This window comes from Bos mutus, chromosome 8, assembly GCF_027580195.1.
Source record: "Bos mutus isolate GX-2022 chromosome 8, NWIPB_WYAK_1.1, whole genome shotgun sequence".
Lineage (NCBI taxonomy): Eukaryota > Metazoa > Chordata > Mammalia > Artiodactyla > Bovidae > Bos > Bos mutus.
This window is the reverse complement of record NC_091624.1, coordinates 82,762,773-82,777,427: the sequence shown is the minus strand read 5'-3', so window position 1 is coordinate 82,777,427 and position 14,655 is coordinate 82,762,773. Positions and strand designations below refer to the sequence as shown.

Below are 14,655 nucleotides of genomic sequence, written 5' to 3'. Positions count from 1 at the left end.
AGGAGTTTTTCAAATGTTAGATGTCAGATTAATTCAACCATCATTTGTATTTATCATGTGACTATAATGTTATTTTTTATTTAAAATCCTTTTGAAAATAATGTCTTCCTTTAAGTATGATTGGAATGAAAATCATCTTAAAGATTTTAAAACTTCTACATTGGGGAGCAATTTGGCATTTTAAATTAATAAAATGGACAGATATTAAAGAAAATAAATTTTCTTTGGTCAGAGTCTGTATGACTATTTTTTACATTTTAAATAAATTTTAAATGTTTATAAGCAAATGTCTGGTCATTTGGCATCTTGTTAAATTATAAAAATGTAGTTTAACTATTTACAGAATAAATTACAAAAATGTAGTTGATCTTATTGTATGCTAATTGTTTACCAAAACCGTTATTAGAAAATTATAACATTTTAATTAAATATGAGGGAAAATATCACTATAATTAGGGAGTATGCTTTCTATAGTTCATTATTTATTGATCCATGAATATTTCATTCATTTATTTCAGAAATTTTACTTTATATTTTGCTTGGTTTGTAACAATTGAATTAGTGGAAAATGTCAACTCTCTTAAAATACCATGAGAGGATAAGTAGTGTGGTTCCCATTGTACAGAAAAGGTACTGAGATTCAGAGAGGTCCAGTAACTTGTCTAAGCAGAGAATTATCCCACCTGGCAGAGGTGTGTTTGGGTCCATTTCTGTCTGTCCCTGAGTGAGTATTCTTTCTGTACTTATCAAGTTACTATTTCACTGTTTGCACTTTACCCTGAGGAAGATTTTTCAGCAGTTTAAAAAATAGTCAAACATCCACAAAATCTCCAGAGAAATCTTATTGACTCTCCTGATTGGTAAATTCATACTTGGCTGTTTTCATTTTTAATTGAATCAGCACATTTTTAGTAGTTAATCTAATGTAAAGATTGTCAAAATACATGTTATAAAAGCATTATAGAAAGTTAAAAATATTTTAAAAAATATGTACATGCTGCCAATCACACATTGTAGGCAGTACTATCTCTATACTTTCTATGTGAGAAAATAAGAGATTATTTTCTTTCTTCAATAATTTGTAACTATTAGCATAGAGTTTATGCAACTAATCATTTCTGAAGTAACATCTTTTAAATTGTTTTTAGATGAAGTAGATTCAGATAATTTCTAGTTGATTCTTTTGTATCTATTTTTATATGAAGGGCAAAAACTAATATATTAACTGCATTTAAGGCTATGGGGTAAGTGGCAGAAGTGGGAAAGGATGGGAGAGAATTTCAATAAAGGACATGTTGCCAGTATTCAGGAGAGGAAAATAAATAATGTTTAGCAGTCCAGCCAACTCTTCTGCTAGGAAGATGCTTTATTATTATTCCAATTAGCTCCTATCTAATAGTGTTGCTAGGGATTGATGTCAGATAGAACCTTGCCATGGAGTTATTTGCATAGATTTTTGGCTAACAAAGAATAGAAGTAGCTAGAGGACTTGGTTGCAGGTAGCTTTGAGTATTAATAAATCTCTTTATAATTTAGTTTAATCTTCTTATATAATCAATCTTAAAGTATACTGAGTACTTCAATTATTTATTGCTATTTTAAAAAATGATTTAGGCTTTACTCTATATTTATATAGAGTCATTTAGTGTGGAAATTTTAGAATGAATACAGTTTCTGGAAATATGTATTTAGTTTATTTTTGGCAAGAATAGCCAAGAATAGTGTGAAATTGAGATAAATATGAAATGAAACTTATTTCATTAACAAGTATAGAGATAATTTGGGGGTTTTTTTGTCTCTTTCTTGAAGTGCTAGTCGAAGTAGCATCTCTTGGTAAATTTTTCTTTCCTTGTTTTTTTTTTTGCTTGGAAGGTATGGTGTCAGATGTGTAATTAGTTAATATATGTAAAAAACAACTATATAAGAATACCCTACTGTTCTAACAGTTGTCAGTTCTGTGTGTCGTATATCCTTATGCTTTTACCGACAGGTGGAACAAAGAAACCTTATACTAAATCTTGACCTTGCCTTGCAGTGCCAGGTGTCCTGAATGTATGTCCTCATTAAATTCTATATAGCTAATTACTTATGAATATTATTACACTTAGTGTAAAAACTTAGCAGTTTTATTTCTCTGTGAGAATATTTCAGTCACTGTGAGTTTAAGTGGTTAAATGCTGACGGCAATTTTATAATCTCACTCATCTCTCATTTTTTATCAAACACATATAGCAAGAAAGTATGGTATCCTGCTTTCTTACCAATTTGCTCTAACTTTTCTAGAGTTTTTCCTGCTAAAAGATAGGAAGGCAGACAAAATTATTTTTCTGAGATATTTTACCCTCAGTCATGAACCTGGCAGTCAGGTGCCAGTGAAATTTGCTCCCTGAGAAAGCTGCATTTATATCTGTATCCAAATATAATGTATGATTCTGATCACTCATCAAGAGCCTTGAGAGTGATTTTTTTTTTTTCCATTCACATATTAATTTCCACTAGGATTTAACAAAACTGAAAAGTACATTTTACCTGGGGACTGGAGGTGAGAGTACTGTACAGTATAATCCTGTAACTTCTTTGTCTGTGATTTTGAATGTAATGATAAAATTGAAGCTGAAGCCCATTGCAGAAAGTGCTGCTAACTGTACATATATGGTAGGATTTTACTTTATGCAAAAGCAAGTGCCACACGAACCTAACCTCAGCATGTGAAGTTGCTTATTTAGCCATTTTCAAAATTAAATCTGTATATTTTAGATATCTTAGTTGTGATCTTAGCTATTTTCATTTTTGAAAAACAGAGAAAACAAACCCCTGCCAGGAGTACAGTGGGGAAAGAAGGGAGAGTTTGATAAGGATATCTGGAGACACTTGTGATTGTCACAACTGGGAGAGTGCTACAGGCATTTAGCAGGGATGCTGCTAAATGTCCTGCATAGTGCCATCCCTTACAAAAGAGGATGATTTGGCACAAAGTGTAGTAATGTGGAGGCTGACAAACCCCTTCACAGTAGCAGAAAGATCACAGATACCTCTCATGTTAATTTTCAGGCTAGTCTCATAAAAACACAGAAAATGGGGACTTCTGTGGTGGTCCAGTGGTTAAGACTATGTGCTTCCACTGCACGGGGCACAGGTTTGATCCTTGGTTGGGAAACTAAGATCCCACATGCTAGGCCAGCAAAAAAAACCCCAAAAAACAGAAAATAACTTACAAATAATCAAATCAGATCAGTTGCTCAGTCGTGTCCGACTCTTTGCGACCCCATGAATCGCAGCACGCCAGGCCTCCCTGTCCATCACCAACTCCCGGAGTCCACTCAGACTCACGTCCATCGAGTCAGTGATGCCATCCAGCCATCTCATCCTCTGTCATCCCCTTCTCCTCCTGCCCCCAATCCCTCCCAGCATCAGAGTCTTTTCCAGTGAGCCAACTGTTCGCATGAGGTGGCCAAAGTACTGGAGTTTCAGCTTTAGCATCATTCCTTCCAAAGAAATCCCAGGGCTGATCTCCTTCAGAATGGACTGGTTGGATCTCCTTGCAGTCCAAGGGACTCTCAAGAATCTTCTCCAACACCACAGTTCAAAAGCATCAATTCTTCAGCACTCAGCCTTCTTCACAGTCCAACTCTCACATCCATACATGACCACAGGAAAAACCATAGCCTTGGTAGACGGACCTTTGTTGGCAAAGTAATGTCTCTGCTTTTTAATATGCTATCTAGGTTGGTCATAACTTTCCTTCCAAGGAGTAAGCGTCTTTTAATTTCATGACTGCAGTCACCATTTGCAGTGATTTGGAGCCCAGAAAAATAAAGTCTGACACTGTTTCCACTGTTTCTCCATCTATTTCCCATGAAGTGATGGGACCGGATGCCATGATCTTCGTTTTCTGAATGTTGAGCTTTAAGCCAACTTTTTCACTCTCCACTTTCACCTTCATCAAGAGGCTTTTTATTTCCTCTTCATTTTCTGCCATAAGGGTGGTGTCATCTGCATATCTGAGGTTATTGATATTTCTCCCAGCAATCTTGATTCCAGCTTGTGCTTCTTCCAGCCCAGCATTTCTCATGATGTACTCTGCATATAATTTAAATAAACAGGGTGACAATATACAGCCTTGACGTACTCCTTTTCCTATTTGGAACCAGTCTGTTGTTCCATGTCCAGTTCTAACTGTTGCTTCCTGACCTGCATACAAATTTCTCAAGAGGCAGATCAGGTGGTCTGGTATTCCCATCTCTTGAAGAATTGTCCACAGTTTATTGTGATCCACACAGTCAAAGGCTTTGGCATAGTCAATAAAGCAGAAATAGATGTTTTTCTGGAACTCTCTTGCTTTTTCCACAATAGTTATAAATAAAATTGCTTTCTACTGATTAAGAGTATTACCACTTTGGATGTAAAGTTTTCTTTGTAAAACAGTTTTTTATTTTCAAAAATTTTGAAGAACACTCATGAATCATTTAAAAAATATTTGTCGAGTGTCTTCTCTGTGCACAGTGCCTCTTCTAGGCTCTGAAGATGCAGCAGAGACCACAATAAAGTTCCTGAATTAAGGAGCCTACATCCTAATTGGAGGAGCCAGGTGATAAGCAAATATATGGTATACAAGGTTAGTATTATGAAGTACATAATAAAGGTGGGTAAGGGATAGAAAGTAATGCTGATACAGTCATAGGCGGCCTTTCCCATATTGACACTAGAGCAGAGATCTGAAACTCAAGCATGTCACTGATACTGGGAGGAAGAGCATTCCAGAGAGAGGAAAGCACCCATGCCAAGAATGTGAGGTGGGAGCATGCTTGATATTTTCAAGGTACGGTAAGGAGGCCAGTGTATCTTGAGTGGAGAGAGATAGGACAGCAGTAGTAGGAGATAACTGAGAGCAGTGAGAGCTGGGGTTGGAGGCTTTGTTTTTTCAGGAGGTTTAATTTAAAGATTGGGACTTTGGAATCTATTGAAGGATTTTTAGCAAAATTACACAAACTCATTTACATTTTAGAAGGAAAACTGATTGCTAGGAAGAATAAATTTAGGGACAATGATGGCAGCAAAAAGATCAGTTACTAGACTATTAAAATACAGTCCCAACAAGGTGACAGTGGATAGGGTAATCGTGAAAGTGTTGAAAAGTGGTGCCTTATAGTTTAAGAGCTAACAGGATTTGGAGATGATTGGGATGTGGGATATGAGATAGAAAGTGACAAGCTAAGTATGATTGCAAGGTTTTATGTCCTGAACTGGAAGAATAGAGATACCATTTACTGAGAGGGAGGAGCCTGGAGGAAGACTAAATATTAGGAAAAAGTTAAATTTTGTATCTGTTGAAGTACCAATTCAGTATCCAAGAACAGATGTTAAGTAGACAGATATAGAAGTCTGGATTTCAGTAGAGTGGTGTGAGCTAGATATATAAGTTTGGGGCCTTTAGGTATAAAGATGGCATTTAAAGCCATGGAAACTGATAGGAGATTTTCTAGGGAGTGAGTATAGATAGACAAGAAAAGAGATCTTAAGGCTAAGCTCTGTGTGTGTTAGTTGCTCAGTCATGTCTGACTCTGCAGCCCCATGGACTGCAGCATGCCAGGTTTCCCATCCTATGCTATCTCCCGGAGTTTGCTCAAACTCATGTCCATTAGGTCTGTGATGCCATCCAGCCATCTCATCCTCTGTCATCCTTTTCTCTTCCTACCTTCAATCTTTACCAGCATCAGGATCTTTTTCAATGAGGCGGCTCTTCACAATAGGTGGCCATCGTACTGGAACTTCAGCATCAGTTCTTCCAGTGGATATTCAGGGTTGATTTCCTTTAGCATTGACTGGTTTGATCTCCTTGCTGTCCAAGGGACTCTCGGAGAGTGTTTTGCCTGTGTTCTCCTCTAGGAGTTTTATAGTTTCTGGGCTTAAATGTTTAGATCTTTAATCCATTTTGAGTTTATTTTTGTGTATGGTGTTAGAAAGTGTTCTAGTTTCAGTCTTCTCCAGCATCACAGTTCGAAAGCATCAGTTCTTTAGCACTCGGCCTTCTTTATGGTCCAACTGTCACAGCCATATGTGACTACTGGAAAAACCATAGCTTTGACTACACAGACCTTTGTAGGCCAAGTGATATCTCTGCTTTTCAATACACTGCCTAGTTTTGTCATAACTTTCCTTTCAAGGAGTGAGCGTCTTTTAACTTTGTGGTTGTAGTCATCATCCACAGTGATTTTGGAGCCCAGGAAAATAAAATTTGTCACTGTTTCCACTTTTTCCTCTTCTGTTTGCCATGAAGTGATGGAACTGGATGCCATGATCTTAGTCTTTTGAATGTTGAGTTTTAAGCCAGTTTTTTCACTCTCCTCTTTCACCATCATCAAGAGACTCTTTAGTTCTTCTTTGCTTTCTGCCTTTGGAGTGGTGTCATCTGCATATCTGAGATTGTTGATAGTTCTCCCTACAATCTTGATTCTAGTTTGTGAGTCATCCAGCCCAGGATTCCAAGTGATGTACTCTGCATGTAAGTTAAATAAGCAGGGTGACAATATACTGCCTTGATGTACTCCTTTCCCAGTTTTGATCCAGTCCATTCATTGTTCCACGTCTGGTTCTAACTGTTGCTTCTTGACCTGCATACAGGTTTCTCGGGAGACAGGTAAGATGGTCTGGTATTTCCATCTCTTTTAAGAATTTTGCACAGTTTGTTGTGATCCACACAGTTAAAGGCTTTCACATAGTTAGTGAAGCCAAACTAGATGTTTTCTTGGAAGTACCTTGCTTTTGTCTATGACCTTGAAGATCATAGATGTTGGCAATTTGATCTCTGGTTCCTCTGCCTTTTCAAAATCCAGCTTGTACATCTGGAATTTCTCAGTTCATGTAATGTTAAAGCCTAGCTTGAAGGGTTTTGAGCATTACCTTGCTAGCATGTGAAATGAGTACAATTGTATGATAGTTTTAACATTCTTTGGCATTGCCCTTCTTTGGGATTGGAATGAAAACTGACGTTTTCCAGCCCTGTGGACACTGCTGAGTTTTCCAAATTTGGTGGCATATTGAGTGTAGCACTTAACAGCATCATCTTTTAGGATTTGCAGTAGCTCAGCTGGAATTCCATCACCTCCACTAGCTTTGTTTGTACTGATGCTTCCTAAGGCCCACTTAACTTCGCAGTCCGGGATGTTTGGCTCTAGGTGAGTGATCACACCATTGTGGTTGTCTGGGTCATTAAGATCTTTTTTGTATAGTTCTTCTGTGTATTCTTGCCCCCTCTTGTTAATATCTTCTGCTTCTGTTAGGTCCATACTGTTTGTGTCCTTTATTGTGCCCATCCTTGAATGAAATGTTCTCTTGGTAGCTACAATTTTCTGAAAGAGATCTCTAGTCTTTCCTATTCTGTAGTTTTCCTCTATTTCTTTGCATTATTCACTTAAGAAGGCTTTCTTTTTTTTCCATGCTGTTCTCTAGAACTCTGCATTCAGGTGGGTATATCTTTCCCTTTCTCCTTTGCCTTTGACTTCTCTTCTTTTCTCAGCTATTTGTAAGGCCTCCTCAGAGAACCCCTTTGCCTTCTTGCATTTCTTTTTCTTGGGGATGGTTTTGGTCACCACCTCATGTACAATGTTATGTGTTACAACTTTTTTTTTTTTTAGGGCTTTTTAAAATATAAAATATGTATTTTTGGCTACACTGGGTCTTTGTTGGTGTGCACAGGCTTTCTCTAGTTGTGGTGAGTAGGGGCCACTCTGGAGCTGCTGTGTGTGGGCTTTTCATTGCGGTGGCCTATCTTGTTGCAGAGCACAGGCTCTAAGAGCATGGGCTGCGGTAGTAGTGGCTTGTGGACCCCGAGCAAGGGCTTGTGGTTGTGACACATCGGGTAGTTGCTCCATGGCACATGGAATCTTCCTGGATCAGGGATGGAATCAGGTGGATTCTTATCCACTGCGCTCCCAGGAAAATCGACAACTGTTGTTTTGTAATAAATCTTGTTATATAGTATAGGAGTGTTTCTCAGCCTTTTTATTTCCATTATTTCTGTTCCCCTCAGGAGCCTTTTTAGACGCTTTCTCCTTTTCTCTCTGTGAAGTTAAATACTAAAGGAATAAGATTTTATCAGGTAGGACTGATTTTGCTGCTGCTGCTGCTAAGTCACTTCAGTCGTGTCCGACTCTGTGCGACCCCATAGATGGCAGTCCACCAGGCTCCCCCGTCCCTGGGATTCTCCAGGCAAGAACACTGGAGTGGGTTGCCATTTCCTTCTCCAATGCATGAAAGTGAAAAGTGAAAGTGAAGTCTCTCAGTTGTGCCCGACTCTTAGCGACCCCATGGACTGCAGCCTACCAGGCTCCTCCGTCCATGGGATTTTCCAGGCAAGAGTACTGGAGTGGGGTGCCATTGCCTTCTAGGACTGATTTTGGCCACAAATCACTGTAATAGCTAAGATTTTTTATCTTCCAGGAACCAATTTTCTCTCTCCTGGGGGCAGTACTGCCCCTACTGAGAATGCACGCAATAGAACAAATCCTCCCCTTGTTCTTTTTATATAGGAGTGCTGTGCTGTCCTTTGCCTTTATTTTTCCAATGAAATTTGGAAACTGCTTACTTGGCAGTTTACAAATCAAAAGAAAGTGAAAAACTCCTACCAGTAGGACTCTACTGGTGGAGGACGTTTATTGGGATTGTATTAATTCTCTACGTCAGTTTGGATAACTGACATCTGTGCATTACTGAGTTTCCTGATCGTTAACATAGTATAGCAGCAGGAACAATCTGGAAACATGGGTAATCCCATGATGATGAGTGAGTAGTTAAAACTTTTTCTGAAAAGAATATCCGCACATTTACTAGTGAGTTCTAACTCTGTCATGTATGAAAGGGAACGATAATTCCAGTCTTATGCCGACTTATTAAAATAATAGGTAAAGGGAACTCTCCCCAACTCATTTTATGTGTATAACATAGTTGGATATATAACCTATCAAAGATAATAAGAAAAAGAAAGAAAATTAGACTAGTCTGATTATGAACATAGATAAACAACCCCTAAACAAAATTTTAGCCAACTGTATCTGGTTATATATAACCAGCCTGGACAAGTTAAGTTTATCTTAGGAATGAAAGGTTATTTTTACACTAAAAAATCAATCAGTATACTTTATCACACTAGCAGATTAGGGAAGATCCCCAGGTGTATGAAGACTACATGTATCAGTGTATGAAGACAAAGATACAATTCAGCCTCTATTCATGTATAAACTCTTAGCAAACTAGAACTAGAGAGCTTTTTGAGTGAGATAAATGGTTCCAAAACAAACCAACAACCAAAAACCACACACAGAACACAACACAGCAGCTGTAGCTTGTTTAATGATAAAATGTTGACCTCCAAGTTGCGGGACAAAGTATTGATGCCTCTGTGCCCCCGTAACCATTGTTATGAAACACGGTGCTAGGAATTCTAGTCTATACAGTGAAGCAAGAAGAAGAAACAGTAAAACTGCTGAAATAAATAAGCCCATCGTTACTCTTGTGTAAATATAATGTAAAAGTCATGATGGCATGATTGTGTAAATAATTTATTCATAGATTCTTTGGGATTTTTAAAGAAAGTTTAAGAAGTGTGACTCTAGTAAAATATTTTTAAAAATCAGTTTTACTTCTGAATGCCAGCAAGCAATGCTTTAGACAGTGAAATTAATAGCAGAACTGTTTATAATTGAATCAAGAAATAGGAAGTTCCTGAATTAAATCTGACCAGAAGAAGCACAAGACCTCTAGTGGAAAATTGTGACTCTTAGTGGAGAGAATATGTCAGGTGTGTGTATATCTGAGTGTGTATGTCATAACTTGAAATCTGATTCAAAAGTTATTATGGAAATATAAATTATAGTTGACCGTTGAACAACACAGATTGGAACTATGCAGCACTGCTTACCTGTGTGTATTTCCAGTAGTAACTACTCCAGCAGTTGGTTGAATCTCCTGATGCTGAGGAACTGTGGGTATTGATTGCCTACTATGAATTACATACAGATTAACCCCCGTGTTGTTCAATGGTCAGCTGTATTTAGAATAGCCAATATTCCTTTTTTAATTGAAGTATACCTAATTTACCATTATATCTTATTTTCAGATGTAGCACACTTAGTGATTCAATATTTTATAATATTTAAATATTTAAATTTATTACAATACAAAGGCTGAATTTCCCTATCCTGAACAATATATCCTTGTTGCTTATCTATTTAACACTTCATAGTTTGTGTCTCTTAACCCCATAACAAGATATTCTTGAAAAAGAACAAGTTGGGATAATTTGGCCACCTAGATATGGAGAGTTAATACAAAGCCAGGGTAACAAAGATGTGCTCACAAGTATGGGGGTAAATAAACCAAGAAAACTGAATGGAAGAGCCCACATCAGACTCATGCATGTATGGAGACTTGACCTCTGATCACTGAGGAAAGGCCAGGTTTTTAAATAAACCATCTTGGAACTATTGAATATCCATACAATAAAAGTAAATTCAGAACCATGTATTTCTCTGTGTACAAAAATGAGTTCCAAGTGGATTAGTGACCCAAATATGAAAGGCAAAATTATAAAGCTTTTAAAAGCTTTAGAAGATGATGTAGAATGTCATTATTACCTCAGGACTGGGAAGGATTTCCTAAATATGAAACAAAAAGCACTAAAAGAAAAGATTGATAAATTGGACTACATTAAGAATGTGGGGTTATCAAAAGTTGCCATAAAGAGAATGAAAAAGTAGACTCAGAGTATGAAAAGATATTGTAATAAGCAATAGAAACATAGCATCGAAAATGTCTGAAGAACCAATCAGTGACCTTTCCCTTAAGTTAGGGATGAGGGATTGGATATGACGGGGAAGAAATGCAGTGAGGAAAGCCTGTGTATGTTCTCAGATGTCCAGGTTCTTTTCTCTAAACTGAACTTGTGTTTTCCGTGTTCATCTATGTATAAACTCATTTCTTAACAAAAATGGGAAGAAATGAAAACTATAAACACAGTTACTGTATTATTAGTTTTCTAGGGCTGATACAGTTTACCACAGACTGGGGGACACCAACAACAGAAAGACATTTTCTCATAATTCCAGAGCCTGGGAGCCCACGATTGGGACATCAGCAGTTCTGGCTCCGCTGGAGGCCTTTCTGCAGGTGGCCCCTCGTCGCAATGCCCTCGTGTGGTCTCGCCTATGGGCTTCAACATGCATGTGTCTCTCTGTGTTTCTCAGTTTCCTCCTAATAAGGGTACTCGTCGGATTGGATTAGTGCCCACCCTAAGCGTCGCATTTAACTTCATCTGCTCTCTAAAGGCCTTTTCTCCAAATATGGTAACATTCTGAAGTACTGAAGATGGGGTGGGATGAGGACTTCAACATACAAGTTTTTGGAGAGCCATAATTCAGGCTTAACACTGATTATGTAGTAAAGCTTCGAATAGCAAATGGGTACTTGTGATTTAGATAAAATTTCCCAAGCCGATTTTTGGATTCAAAAGTACTGTATCTAAAAAAATAAATAAAGAAAAATCGAAGGTAGAAGTAAAGATGTTGTGCTCTGGAGATGTGTGTTAAATGCCTCAAAATATGGATTTAGTACTAATGTTAATTATGTGTGTATAAAATTGAAATACATTTTTTGAAAAAGTGATAAAAAGCAACTTTTGAATTATTTTACTATTTTACACAAATACTCTTAATAATAAATGTATATCTAAGTGGATAAATGTAATTTTACATAGATCTTTTCATCCCTAAGAGGTATAAATTCTAGTTGGCAAAGAGTTTTTTAATCTTTTCACTGGGGAAAAAGAGGATGCATTTTATTTGGTCACATGTGTCATAGATTTTCCTTGGCTTACAGTGGGATGCATCATGATAAACCCATCCTAAATTGAAAATATCTGAAGTTGCACTATCTTAAAGTCAAAAAATCATAAGGTGAACCATTGTAAATTGGGGACCATATGTTTTTTTATTAGGGTGAGCTCTACATAGCACAGTGTGTGAATTCCTAAAATTTGCCCCACTGTGCAAAATCATTCAAAGAAAACCATAGGGGTTATGCAGAGAAATGAAAATATTCAAAAACTTTGTCAGTGACACTTAAAAAGGACACCTAATAAAAACAGCAGCATGGTTTTACATGTTAACTAGTTAAGATATGCTATAAGGAACATAGCGTTTTACCTTAGAAGAGACCTAAAATTTTCTCGTGGAAGTGAGTATCCAGAAGGGTTGCCTTATGTGAGTTATTACAAGTGATGGGAGGAGAGTCATGTGAAATTGGAGGGGAAATTTAATACCAGATGTGGATGAATGTGACTTATAACACTTATGACAAGTTGAGGTAGCGGGTAGATGTTTGACAGTGTGTATTTTGAGTATTCCAGCATGGCTTGGGTGAAGATTTTATTGTTCATCTTGGGTTTCTTGCAGATAAAATCACGTATAAACAAACACAAGAGCCTCGCTATGGTCAAATTGTTACTTAATATATCAGTCATATTGGAACATATTTGTGCTTTGAAAAAGCATCGTAGAAGAGCTTACTGTACTGAATTCGTGGTGGCATTTATAGTCCCATCTTTTCCTCTTTACATGTTTTGTAGGGATTCTCTATTCTGTTTTTACTCAAGTTTTGAAATGACTGCCTAATATGTGACTATTATGTAACATCGTAAGTGTCTTGGTGAATTTTAATTTCTTCCCGGCTAATAAACTGGGTGGTTTGAGTGTGGACTCAGAGTTGTGCTTGAGCCTGGTGGATGATCCCTGTGGTACACAGAAGAGCATCAGTTCTTTTGTTTCTAACAAGATCATTATGTTCAGTGACCTCCCTGTTGCTGGTATTGCTACCAGAGTACTGTTAAGCCTTAACCTGAATCAGTATTAAAAAAAGCATGTGGATGGTTATGTTTTGGGGTCCTTCCCATTCCTTTGTTGCTTTTTATCCACCATGACTTTTTTACTCCAAAGCTTCGCAGCAACAGGCTTCCAGAAGTCTTTGTTCTTCCGCTTTGTCTCCCTTGACTGGACTAGTCTATCCAGAGGAGGGAGAGAGAATGAAAGAACTGTGAGGGTAATTGAAATGGCTTCTCCTTGTTTTCCTGACCTCCTGCCACAGTTTCTTTGGATCACTTTCAAGATTCTCTTCTTCATGCCCTGGGCTGGAAAATCAGCTTCCCCTCACATCTTTTCTCTTTCTAACCTTCCAGTCCAGGCATTCCTCTGTGTTTCTCCTGCCCTCTGTGCACACATTCCTGTTAAATTCCATATATAGATTCCATATAGCTCATTGTTCTGGGGTTTTGCGAAGTTGGCTTCTCTCTGTGAATAAATTGCACACTTTTTGAGGGCACAAACATAACTTTATCATTTTTACATTTCTCCTACATAGCTCAGTGCTTGGCAGTGGTAGCTGGATGAGTGAATGAATGAATGAGGTGGAATTGAGGAGAGCTGTTCATGTGATCCTATTGTTTGTGTGTCCCTCTCATTTTGACCAAAATACATAATCTCCAGGTATCTTGGCCATTTGAACTTTAATATTATGAATCAGACTTGTACATTCAAGCTTTTTAGCAGTGCCATAATAAAACTTTTGTTTGATGAACCAGAAATTGTGCACCATCTTTTTTTTTTTTTTTTTGGAAGAATGTTTTGTTTTTGCTCCAAATGAGCATGGGTAATTTGCAACTTTAGGATTGAGTTTTTATTTGATAATACAGTAGTAAAATCCTGTTTTTCAGCTTGCTATTGTGAACTACAAACAATTAGTTTTGATAATTTCAGATATTTATATATTTTCTAAAAGTGGAATAAACTCATAAAAGGGAAGTATAGTTCTTTTAAGATAATAAGGGAAATTGTTATGGCTCAGTTCTTGATTATTATTGCAATTGTAAGTGATTTTTGAATTGTTTTTAAGACTTTCTTTTTCTTATAGGACCTCTTTGTTGTCAGACATGAATTGGCCATAATGAGACTAGCTGCCTTTATGGGCATTACAATGTTAGTTGGAATAACTGGACTGTTTTATACTCAACTAATTGGCATCATCACAGTAAGTATGTTTTTAATGTAATGTATTTATGAACATATGTCCTAATTATGAACTTAATTCTAAAAAGTTACAGAAAGTTTAGAAATATAAAGAGAAACTTACCCATAGTCATTTATATAGTACCATTTTTGTATGCCTGTGTAATTATAAAGTAGTTATAATCAATGTACAGAATGTACATGTAATTTGGTATCCTGCTTTTAAAATTAGCTTAAAGTAGTTTTATATGGCTTCAAACTTCATGTTTATAGTTTTTGATAGTTTGATGTACTTTTTAGTGACTACATCATATTTTAATTAATCATTTTTCTGTTGATCAGTATCTACTATGCAGTTTTTTTTCTATATTACAAATAGCTCTTTGAACATCTCTACTTTTCTCTTTTAACTACTAATTTAAGGTAAATTCCAAAAAATAGAGTTGCAGGTATAAACATTTTATTAGTAAGTAAAGGGCTTTTTTTTTTTTTGCATGTGTTTATTAGCCAAAGTGGACTTGTCACAACAGAAAAGATTTTAAAAATGTGAAAAATAACACTGAGAAAAACAAAACAAGAAAAAAAAACTTCCAAAAAAACGTTT

At 36.8% G+C, this 14,655-nt stretch overlaps 1 protein-coding gene across 6 annotated transcripts in view; it reads left to right on the top strand.

Moving 5' to 3' along the window:
* Positions 1-14,655, top strand: part of ZDHHC21 (zinc finger DHHC-type palmitoyltransferase 21) — a 75,619-nt gene that overhangs the window by 39,250 nt on the left and 21,714 nt on the right. For all 6 annotated transcript variants that reach the window (XM_070375910.1, XM_070375909.1, XM_070375911.1 and 3 more), the window contains one exon: positions 13,957-14,073. In XM_070375910.1, coding sequence (XP_070232011.1) covers positions 13,957-14,073 — 117 coding nt within the window. The remainder of the gene's footprint in view (positions 1-13,956; positions 14,074-14,655) is intronic.